This window comes from Peromyscus eremicus, chromosome 1, assembly GCF_949786415.1.
Source record: "Peromyscus eremicus chromosome 1, PerEre_H2_v1, whole genome shotgun sequence".
Lineage (NCBI taxonomy): Eukaryota > Metazoa > Chordata > Mammalia > Rodentia > Cricetidae > Peromyscus > Peromyscus eremicus.
The window spans coordinates 49,165,611-49,177,886 of NC_081416.1; the positions used below are offsets into that span (position 1 = coordinate 49,165,611).

Genomic DNA, 12,276 nt, shown 5'->3' on the forward strand with positions numbered 1-12,276 from the left:
TTCAAATTCAGCTATTCACTCCTCTCTGTATCTCAGCTGGAAATGAATGAGGAATTTTCCCCACATTCCCACAGGCAGAAACTTGGAGCTCTTGAGAAGGGCCTACTGTGTGCACAAGCCCTTGGTTGTAAACATTAAGGAGAGAACATATTATCTTTCATAGACGATAGCCCATTGATGATGTGCTGTGGTGAACAGATACATAATTTCTAAAGCAGCTGTGGAGGGATTTCTGTGTTGTGAGAATTAAATCAGATATTAAAATTGAGCAAAACCCCAACTATTGCCAGGTGTCAATCATGTACCCTGCCAGATGCCCCAAGGAAGTCATCCTGCAATTGAAATAGATGTCACAGGTGGTTCTGGATGCCTTTTCCAGCTAATGATGTAAGTTTTTTATTTTGTTTTTAATCATATCAGCCCTGTTTCTAGCATTAAAAAAACAAAGCCTAAAGGGACAGAAGATGGAGCTTTCTATAGTTTTAGTTTTAGGGAGGAAGTAATTCTCAAATGGGGGTTTATTTTGACTTTTGCGCTTTTTACCCCTAGGAAAGTAAAAGCTTCTTGTTGGAATATAGGGAGTGTCTGTGTGTCTACACCAACACCCATGATGAAAAGACAGAAAGAAGAAAGAGATAGAGAAGAAGGATGAAGGATAGAGAGGAAGGGGTTATGTTTTTGAAACATAAACATGAAACCATAATGCTTGGTCTACCCAAAGTACAGCTCCATTCAGTTCCTCATGTATAATGCTGTTAGTGGACAGATCTAAATTCAGTTCTGGAATGGTGGCATCGTCTCCAGAACCACAGTTTTTATCCTTCATGTGTTACTTACTTCCCTACAGTTCATTCATCCTTCACTCAGCAGAAAGTTACAAGTTAAAATATTTTCTGAAGACGTGTTAACACTGTTCAGAAGCCCAAGACTGATCTAGACTAAGTCTTAATTGTGGGGAAGTTGGGAAAAGTGGAATTTGTATAAGCCCCTTGCATGCCTGGGGATGACTCTGTGAGAGGAAAGTCTGTAAATCAACACAGAGCCCTTAAAGCTGAAGAGTAGTGCCCATGTAGGCCTCCTGTGGCATTTCAGGGTCATGTCTGCTTCTTGGTTTGTGGAACCCAGAGAGCTTCCTTAACAACAAAATAGAAGTAATGAGGTACTTAAAGCACAAACCCCTTCACCTCACAAACTGGAATTCAGACTAAATTCCTAATCTCCAAATCCAGTCTCTTCTCATACACACACATTCGGGTAAGGACATCTATGAGAATGGATACACGCCTCCTTCACACCTTGGTCCCAGGCCAGCTTTTTCTGAATGAATCATCCCCTTCCCCCACACCTCCTTAAAGCAGCCCCTTTAATTTCCTGGTGCAGAGGCCTAAACAAGAAGTCCCACAGCTTAATACCTGCTTTCTGTTGGAACTTTCACTTCAGTGCTCAGGAAGGCAGAAACAGAGAAAACCAAGAAAAACGTGCTTGAAGCTGTGGCTGGAAATGACACAGACTGTTCTGGAGACAATTAAGCTGGACTTGGATCTGATGCCTCTGTTGCTAAACTTCCAACCAAACTCTGTTGCTCCTCAATTGCCTGGTATTCCTTCTTCTTGTACTTCCGGGTACTGTAGACGGCCAAGGCAATGACTACCCCTAATGCCACAATGACTGCCAAAGTGATTCCAGCAGCTTCTCCTCCTGGCATACCACCACTGTCTCCATGGATGACTGTCATGGCTCTGCGCAGCTCCAGTGGGTCTCCCAGCCTCCACTGGTTGGTCTGGGGGTCTTTAATCCAGGATCTGGCAGTCTCACTACTGGTCACTATGACGGTGTTGGTGGCAACTTGGCTCATGAGGGGTGGTCTGGTGTAAGGTGGGAGCCTTACAGGGAGCAGAGACCCACCTGTAAAGATTCCAGCCTTGACACAGTAGGACACTTGGCATCCATCACTGATAATGGCTAGGTGTTGGCTGAAGCCCCCGGGACACTTTTTCAGAGATGGTGCTCCTATATCTTTAGATGCATTAGAGTTAACCAAGGGGTTCCCCATTATACAGCTAAAGAACCCACCAAAGGGTACCGAAAACTTGTACCCCAACTCATAATCCAGAGAAACACATACCTTGAGGTTCTCAAACAGTCTCAGTGGAATGTAGCCGGCTGGGCATGACTGTGCATTTGTCAAGGGGTTGATGCTCTTGTCAGTGAAGACTCCCCCAAAGAGAAGTCCTGAGTTTTCAGGTACTTGGCCAGTGGCTGCACACCAATAAGCCTTGAATTCAGCCTTGGCCACTCGGAACACATCTTCGCACACTGTTTTGCAGAAGATTTTGAGGGTGCACTTCTTTTTACATTCCAGGCGACTGTAACCCTCCTCATGGGTCTGAGTCAGCAAATGGACAGGGGTGTATCCAGAGGGACAGGAGAAATCACCAGTGAGCAGATTCTTCTGCTCTAGGTTTTGGCAAAGAACATCCCCGGACAGTTCAGTGCATTCCTGGTAAACTCCACCAAAGGTGAAGTTGGTTACTTTCTCATCACATGAGCCGTCATCCACATTGGCTTGAAAATTGTAGTTGGGGGAATCGACATTTGTGCAGCCAGGGTGGGTGTTAAAAGTGTAATAGTGTCTCACAGCAGTTTCCACTGTCTTCGACAGCTTTTTCACCAAGGGACCTGGCAAGCCAGGCAGCTTGTCGGGCTTGATGAAGAAATGCAGAGGCAAGCCAGCACGGTCTACTGCCACCAGGTGGTTAGTGATGCCCTTCTGCCAGATTTCTAGAGTGATGCCTGGGTAGAATGGAACCCCGCCCATGCTCTGCACCCTGGAGTTGGTTCTGTTAGAAAGATAGCTCTTGGTCAAAGCGTTCTGGGAGGTGTAGTCCTCCTCAAGTTTGAAGTTCACGATGTTTAAGAAGGCAATCCCAGCAGAGGCAGTCACTCTGTTCTGGCTGTTCTGGTTGTCCAGGAGGAAGGAGGACCTTATGTGATCCTCCTGAACGAGTGCAGCCCCAGCATCCACACTAGTGATTACGTGTGTGCCATAGTTGAGAACCAACATCTCTGCCAGGTACATGGCCATCTTTGTCTGGTTTTTCTCCAGCTGGTCACAGATGTCCATAAGTGCCTTCGTAAACCCCAAACTGAGTTCTGAAGTTGGGCTGCTTTTGACTGTATAGACCAGGTTTCTTACCTGAACCCTGGTGGTTACAGCTTGGTCCTTTACTTGAAGGGTCTTCATCCTTTGGAACTCAGTAGAGAACTTGCCGTTGACTTTGGAGAAAAGGGAGAGTTCTGTGTTGATGGAAAATGAGGTTGTGCTCTGGTAATTCACCCAGGAATCCAGGATTTCTGAGTTCGTTTCCAGGTTGCTCTCTTTCTGGGCAATGGTAAAGACTTCATCGGGGATGATGTACTGTCCATCTTCTGTGGTCTTACAGTTGGTGTACGTCAAGTCCATCACCCGGCCCATGTCTATATTCCTCAGATTATCCCAGCCCCCTCCTGGTAAGACCTCCAAGACAGGTAGTTTTAAGGCGTCTTTGCATGTTTGAAATCCAGCCTTAGCCGTCTCTCCAAGAGGCTTGTCTGTTTCAGCATGTGCTGTCATGGTCCAGATGATGACCATGGCCATGAAACTGTTCACGGTGCAGACAGCTGCAGCCATGTTCCAGCCCCAAGCATTCACCGACAAGACTGGAGTCAACAGAAAGATAGGAAAGAAAGCAGTTGCTCAAACAGAAATTTCTACAGTTCTCCTAAAACCATCAGTTCCTGTTTATGCTGCTCTAATTACAAAACAGAGAAACGAAAGCTGTTTGGAATATTAGGGACCGTTAGGGCCTTGTAAAAATTATTCTACACTGAATAGGCAAACATAGACTCCTTACCATTTACTCCCCTGTGACCTCCACCCTGCCTTTCTTTTGCCGAAAGTGGCAGATACCCAGTAAAAGCATGGATCCAACACCTACCGTGTCTCTATGGGAAGGCTCTGGTCTGGCTTTTTGTTCACTCTGCTTGACTGATTTCAAAACTGCCTGACTGTTCTCTTGTGGAATCACCTTACTAGTTTCTTTTTACTGGAAATGCAGTAGTTAGTAGCAACATTGGCCTTATTTACATACCCCGCCTCCCCTAAGCAGGCTACTCTGTGTCAAGGACAAATCTTAGGTATCTCATTGGCACACTGAAGTCGAAGGCTGTCCTCTGAGGGCGGAAAGAGTAAAGAAACTCAGATACTTGTTTTGTGAGGTCTCATTGTTACAAGTTTTCACAGTCCTGCTTTGGATATGGAGTTATCAGGGGCTGAACTCAGCGATCTAGAAAAACATTCCATTTGCCATATGCTGGGAAACCTCAGCCTGAATTGTCCTGAGCATCCTGTGTGAGGGTGAGGGCTTCCACACTGGGCTGTTTTTCTCCTTTCCAATAGAAATATTTCCGAGAAGACAAAAGCCACATTATAAATTTTGTTTTACTCAAAGCATAAAGTGGCTCAGGAGGGTATATGCATGTGTCCACACACTTGTCCGGTCTTCCCTGGGTGTACAATTTTAAAGTAAGCGGTAACTGACCATGCCTTTAACTTTTCCACCCCTTTTATTGAGTGTATATATAATCAAGAAAGCTGTTCTTTATGACTCAGGTTAAAAGTATTAGCATTCATTTCTTATATTGTCAGGAAAACATAATCTTAGGGGTTTTCTTTTCTCGTTCTCCCCTCCTTTGGGAGTTATCTCCTTTAGATTTACAATTTAGAGAGATGTATTCTTTCCCAGTAATCAAGTATCGGGATGGAGGGAACGCAGATGAAATACATACTTGGAACAATTGGAGTGGTCTCAGTATATTTTACTGGCAGCCAGGGACTCCATAACAGATTAAAAAGCTTCACATGGCACCCTCACGACATCCCAGATCATTCTATGAGCAAGATGCAAAGCTAAGACTTTTGAAAAAGAATCCTGTTTCAGCCACAGGTTGCTACTGTCAGTGTGCACAGGCTGGGAAGATCCCAAAGAACTGAATTATCTCAGGCTGTCAATGAAACAGCAGAGAACATTTTTTAGAAGGAGCAAGGCTGCCCTTCACAGACTGAGTTTCCCTAGTCTCTTTTTGGGCCCCAGTGATGCTCTGTAAATCCGCAAAGACCTCTCTGTGGGTCTGTTCATGCCAAGGTGTTTGGGGAAAACAATTCACACCAGCCTTGCAAACAATGTCCAAGCTATCCTAAGCTGGAGAGCACAGCCCAGCCACTGCAGAGAATGCTCTAGTTTATAAATAATCAGGGGTTGTATAGTCAAACCTCAGGAGAGAGTCCAGAGTTAAAAAGCTGAAAGTTGAATGCCCTTTAGTACTTGGAATAATTCAATATTTGCACTCTTCATTTTTTTTTTGTTTGTTTGCTTCATGTATACTCATCTGAAGAAAGTCTAGCAATTTCTCCTTGTTCTCTCTTTTCTAGATCCTGTTGAGAGCTGGGACTGTGGTCCTGTGGGTGCAGTGTTTATGCATAGGGATTGTCAGATACCACCTAAAATGTGGGCACAGCAGTGCATGCCTGTAGCCTCATGCTAGGGAATCCCTAGAGTCTGCTAGCTAGTGAGTCTAGCCAAGATGGGAAGCTTCAGGTTCAACGAGAGACCCTGTCTCAAAAGCTTACAGTGGGGACGCAATCCAGAAAAGATCCTGATGGCAACCTCTGGCCTTCATATATGCTGGCCTGGGTGAGCTCATCGACACATCCACCTATATATCACACACCACACACACACTCACACCACACACACCACACCACACACACACATCACACATACACCACACCACACACACCGCACACACACATACACCACACCACACCCACCACACACACACACACACACACACACACACACACACACACACCACACACATCACACATACACACCACACACACACCACACCACACACTGTAGTGGGTAGCTGTTCCAGCTTTGACCTGGAAGTACTACCCCCATTGAGGCTTCGGTAACTATCACGCCTACAAGGCAGGGCCGAGACAGGAGCCCTTAAGACCCGAGATCTGGATGTTTTGATATTGGTTGTAGTATTAAGGCAACTCCATGTAGTTAAAAGGGAGGTTTATTTTGTGGGGTAACTTACAAATAAAGGGATAGGTTACAGGGTCCAGGAGAGGTGAGGTGCAGTCCAGCTGTGTTCTCTGGAAAACTCTGCTCAGTCTACCTCCAGCATCCAAGATCCAGGAACCAAGAGAGCCGGCACATCTGGATCTCGGGTCTTAAGGGCTCCTGTCTCGGCCCTGCCTTGTAGGCGTGACAGTTACCGAAGCCTCAATGGGGGTAGTACTTCCAGGTCAAAGCTGGAACAGCTACCCACTACAACACACACACACACACCACACCACAGCATACATACACCACACCACACCACACACACACCACACCACACACACACCACACCACACACACACACTGTTGAGACCTTGATGTCCTGGAGCGAGAGAACAAGCAAAGTAAACAGTCCTACATTCAAGTCTTTCTAAATTATCACTTTTTATTCTTTTTACTTTTAGTACAGTTTTCCACTCTAATATTACATAAAACTGAAGAAATTATATGACAGAATATTCTACAGCTAACAGTTTTTTCAAACAATTTTGATTTAGTGAGAAATCCTTGTGTTATCATGATGTACAAAAACAATAATAGGCCTTCAGCATGACTCTAGATATGGTCAAATATATAAAATTAGAGGTTTCAACACCAGCCCATTGACAGCAGCTACATCTGCTCAATAGAGTTGGTTTTGGTTTTTTTTTTTTTGTTGTTGTTGTTGTTGTTGTTGTTTTTTAATAATTCTTTTACTCTTAATTTTCCAGAGGTTCTTTGGTTTTCTTGATTTTTCAACAAGAGAATGTCTTACCTATTTGAGATTTTTCTTTATTTTGTTTTGTTTTGTTTTTACTGAGTATTTACTAAGTACCAAATAACAGTGGATATCATTTTGTACTAAGTAAAATAATTCAGAATATAACATGTATATTCATAAATTTTTGGTTTTGAGATTATAATTACAACATTTCTCCATTCCCTTTCCTTCCTCCAAACCATCCCATATACCTTTCCCAACTCTTCTTCAAATTTATGGCCTCTTTTTCACTAATTGTTATTGCATGCAAATATGTATATGTGTATACATATATATTCCTATATATAAATATAACATGCTCAATCCGTGTGATGTTACTTGTGTTTGTGTTTTCGGGGATGACCATTTGACACTTGGACAACCAATTGGTGCGTCCTTATTTTTTTTTCTTAAGCATCAAATTACTTGTAGCATTTTCATGTGCTGGGGTGGTTGAACACAGGGATTGTATGATCCCTTTGCTCAAGGAAGTTCTCTTTTCAGCTGGTGGGAAACAAGGAAAGGAGAAGCGAAAACGGGGAAAATTCAGGGCACAGCCTCCATTTCTACGCCAGGGCTGGGGAGTGGGGCTCAGAATGGGCAGAGGAGGGTTTAACTACTGTGTCTCACTCCCATTTTTCTGTTTTACTCCCACCAACAACTTTCTTTGCTTTTTTTCATACTGAAATATGCGTGTAAACACATGTTCTCTCCAGATGGCTCCTCTGAGGGAGTGAAGGGCTGAGGCAAACCACTGAACTCTGACCTTTAGCAGAGAGAGGCAATTCTTCCACAGAAGGTATTCGTCTGTGGTGCTGAAAAGCAATTTCACTTCCTCCAGCAAGAGGGAAGACACACGTCCGCTTTCTTTCCCAGTCTGAACACGTGCGGCACTTCTGACACTGTCATGAGGAGTTAAGCCATGATTCACGTCTGAGGTTCACTTCTGTGTGGCCTTGGGGCCTGTTCAGGTGTCACCAGTGGTCTAAGATGGTTACATTAGCGAGGATCAGCCCGCTTTGTCTGCCAGGGATCTGGGAGGCCAGTCTGAACCCTGACACACAGAGCACTGCTAAATGGAACCTAGAACCACGACTTCTGTAGACCCTGGAGTAAATGTTGATGAAAACAGAAGGCCTGTGTGGCACAGAGCACGGTGACAGGTTTTTATGTCTGAGCAGTTCGTTTCTCACCTGACATTCTGAGCTTTGCTTTGTTAATTCAGAAGAAATCCTTTGCGTCAAGACTGTTTGTCTACTAACCACAAAGAAATAAGAACTCAGTGGTTTCATGCTTTCCTTTATTCCAGAGGGCAAAAACAGAAGGTACGTGGGAAATTCTGCATAGTCATGTTAAGTGCGAGGCCAGAATTTGGCAGCCCAAGCCATTTTATTCTGTTATTTTCCTGAGACAGGGTCTCAGTGTGTAGCCCTGGCTGACCGGGGATTCTCCGTGTAGACCAAGCAGCACTTGAACTCACAGAGCTTCCACCATATTAAAACGGGAGGGCTGAAGAAATAGCTCAGAGGTTAAGAGTACTAGCTGCTCTTCCAGAGGACCCAGGTTCTATTCCAAGCACCTACATGACCACTCATAACTGGCTGGAAGTCCAGTTTCGAGGGATCTGAGGCCCTCTTCTGACCTCAGTGGACATTGCATGTATATGGTACATTTACATATACACAGGCAAAACCCTCATACACATAAAATTTTAAAAATAAAAAATATTGTTTCAGTTTTAAAAATCCCTTTCTAATTATTCTATAGGATACCTTAAATATTCATCTATCCAAAAATGCATTGTTAGGAGAGTCCAAGAGACACCTCAAATGATATAGATTATTACTGTTGCCCTCAGTTATCTTCCAGAAAAAAGAAGGTAAGACTATTACTAAAGATACCACACATGTTGGACACAGAACTTGGAGGAATTGGTTGATATGCATCTGACCTGAAAACCTCCACCCTGAGGAGTAGCTGTTCCAGCATTAGAAGAAGCTATGAAAGATGTCAAGAAAGCAATCAGTCATCTTCTGTGGCTGTAAGAACTACAAACCACAATGATCATCATTGCAAGACATTCTGAAAGGTCCAGTAGCAGCACTGATATCACGGAGGCAATCAACAGCCACCTAATGGGACTTAAGGCTCACTCAATAGGAGAGAATTCACACCGGATGCTATAAACTTGGCCAACTACCTATGCCTGCTGAAGCCATGGAACCTAAAGGAGAATTTATTATTTTGGTATTGTGACAGAAATAGTTTGGGAAAAGAAATGGAAAGTCACATTTTCTGTTTTCTAACTGAATTCTAAATACTTATCCTTATATACCCAGGTAAGTGTCACCCTCATTCCTCATCAAAGGAGCTTCATTTTGCAGCAGATAAACACCATTACAGAAAGCCACAGCTGGACAAAACACAGAAACAACTGACTGTGGGGTGCCTAACCCCCGCTGATACATCTGCAACACAACTCTTACACCTAAGGCTCGGAGGACATTGCAGAAGAGGGAAGAAGGGTGTTGCAAGAGCCAGAGGGATAGGACAGTGTGAGGTAGTGACTTCCAAAAAGGAAGGAAAAGGAGAACAGGAAGTGGAGGAGTACAGGGAGGAGGGTGTGTATCTGAGTGAAGTCGGCAGAGGAGTAGAGGTAGAGTATGATCAAAATGCACAGTGTGAAATTTTCAAAGAACTAATAAAAGTATTACATTAAAAAGGGGGGCTCTATTGAGGTATGAAATACCATAAAGATTGTGCCATTGGACACTGATTGCTTTTTTTGTAATTTGGACAATAAATATTAAATCCAAATATGTCTAACAGGAGTCAGTTTTAAAAGTTGAAGCTATTTCAAGGTAGTCAAATATCTGAAAATACTGCAGGGCTCTTAGAGCCTTCAATTTGTCTTATCTTAATGCTTTAAGTTCAGTTTGTATTATCTGAATGTCTTATCTCAATATTAAGAACTTATAATCCAATTACTTGGATCTAGTTAGTATTCTTTTTTTCTTAAGTAGGAAGAATTTGATATGAGTTTTGAGTCAAAATAGAGGTACTTACATGGATGGAGTTCCTCTTGGAAGATTTAAAATAAGTTATCAATGAAAAATATAAACTAAAATTTTAAATCTGAATTATACTGAATAATGAGAGACACTATTTTACAAAGGTAGTAAAAATACTTGAGTCTTTTCAAACACGATAACATTGTTTCAGTAAGGTAAGAGTTACGGGTAAATAATCAGTTCTAACAAGAATGTGCCAGTACAGTCAAAGACAGGTGTCATTGAGCTTTTTTGAGGTCTCTGTGGATGTGTTTCAGAAATTGGCACAATTTGAGGTGTGACATATGAGTCTATGAATTTATCTCTTAAAGTTTTACAGCACAAAAATTAGTTAAAAGTGCCCAGTATGGGGCCTGGCCTCTCGTCTCCACCGACGCCCACTGCCTCCAGCCTCCCACTTCCCGACCCCACGCATCCCTGCAAAGTGAGCGAGCTTTGGGCCTTCGTGAAGATGTGTAAGCAGGATCCCAGCCTCCTGCACACAGAGGAAATGCATTTCCTGAGGGAGTAGGTGGAGAGCATGGGGGGGTGGGGGGTGTAAAGTACCACCTGCTACTCATAAAACTAAGTCAGAAGAAAATACCACGGAAGAAAAAAGCGATAATAAGACAGAGGAAAACACAAAGATGGATGAACCATCAAGTGAGAAGAGTGATCTAGAAATTGACAGTGAGGGTGTAATTTTTAAGGACCTTTAATTACAGCAACTGAAAACATACACAATGTATCTTAAATATCTAGAAGTTACAAATACAGGCAAAACAGTGAGCCTTTTCTATGTTCTTTTAATAAATTTAAACAAACTGTTTCTTAAACATCTAAATCTTATTATAACCGCCATTTAGAAGTTGCTTTTGTTGTAAAAGGTGTGGGGGGGGGGAGGGGTCCTTCTCGTTTGAACCAGGCATTTCTGTCTCCACCCTGTTTTTGGTTCTTTCACTTTAAGTCAGCTGTCTTCTACCTTTGTGGTAAGAATATTAGTCATTTAATAGGCCTTCTACTCAAGTGGTTTTTCCTTTCTTAAGGCTAAAGGCACGGAGATTAGTTATTGTCCTAAATACACTGTAAAAGAAAAATTACATTTATGAAATAGTAAAACATGTTGGAATCTACTATAAGCCTTATCATACAAATGTAAGCCTTTATGTAGGTTAAGTAGGGTTTTAAATGACTGGTTTTTTTTTTTTTCTTTAGTCCCCAAACTTTAGACTTATATCTTAACTAGGTCTGATTAAGATAAGGATCTTGAAAAACCTGTTTTTAAAAGAGCAGTCAAAACTCACCCTAAAAAGTCTACATTCACACACACACACACACACACACACACACACACACACACACACACAGGTGTTTACATGACTCTTCCAATGAAAATGGATCACCCTTGAGTTCTCATGTTCAGGTGCTAAAACTGTCCATGCAAAAACAGAGCTCTTACTTGAAAGATAAAATGAGAGTTTATTCTGAAGGCAAATCTAAGTTGCCGTGTGCTGGGGAAACAGATTCAGCTTAACTTAAGTTTCGTTGTGATAATGACTTCATGAACTTTTTATAACGGCAGAACAAAGTCATAATTAAAGCTGGTTTTCAGATACATTGGTAGGAACATCAGGTAGGTAGATAGGCGGGTTACAGCAGAGCAGGGAAGTCTTTGCTACAAGCTTCAGATGCTGTCTGAAGATGCTGCCGTTCTTACCCTCTGAGTCGGTGGAAACTGGTGGTCTGTGTGTACATTCCAAACAGTTTTTCACCTGATTGCCACAAGCATATGAAGTCAAAAACAGAGACAGATGCTAAGTAGCAGCCCAGGAGGCTAAAGATAACTCAAGATAATTTGGATCTGGACATGTAACATTTACCTGTCCTTAATCATAGATATTCTTACACAATCAATAAGCATTGTAGAATTTTTAGCATGGGTACTTTTTTGGTTTTGTTTTTGTTTTCTAGGCACTTAGATTCACAGACTGAAGAGGTATTCTTAGTTGCCACTCCATGATTCCAATAGCAGACATTGCTAACTAGATTTTGATTGCCTCTGAATTCTGAGGCCACCTCAGCACAGTCCCAATACACATTTTCAGAACACTCTAATGGAAACCTGTTTCGTTGTTCCATGAGGTAAACAGAAACTGAGTGTGTATTGTTGATCAAGCATTCATTATAGGTGCCATTGTGCAGTCGCCAACGTCAGATTTAATGTTGCTATAAAAGTCAGAAGGATAGTGTGAACCCTTAGGGTCGCCCCTTCCCCTTATTTTTCAGATATTTGTGTGTGTGTGGGGGGGGGGGT

At 42.7% G+C, this 12,276-nt stretch overlaps 1 protein-coding gene across 1 annotated transcript; it reads right to left on the reverse strand.

Annotated features, from left to right (window-relative positions):
* Positions 1-653: 653 nt before the first annotated feature.
* LOC131909020 (macrophage-expressed gene 1 protein) lies at positions 654-4,095 on the reverse strand. The gene is made up of 2 exons (XM_059260271.1): positions 3,978-4,095; positions 654-3,699 (listed from the first exon to the last, which is right to left on the reverse strand). The coding sequence occupies exon 2, from the start codon at positions 3,668-3,670 to the stop codon at positions 1,526-1,528; it is 2,145 nt and encodes a 714-aa protein (XP_059116254.1). The 5' UTR covers positions 3,671-3,699; positions 3,978-4,095; the 3' UTR covers positions 654-1,525.
* Between the last annotated feature and the right edge of the window lie 8,181 nt (positions 4,096-12,276).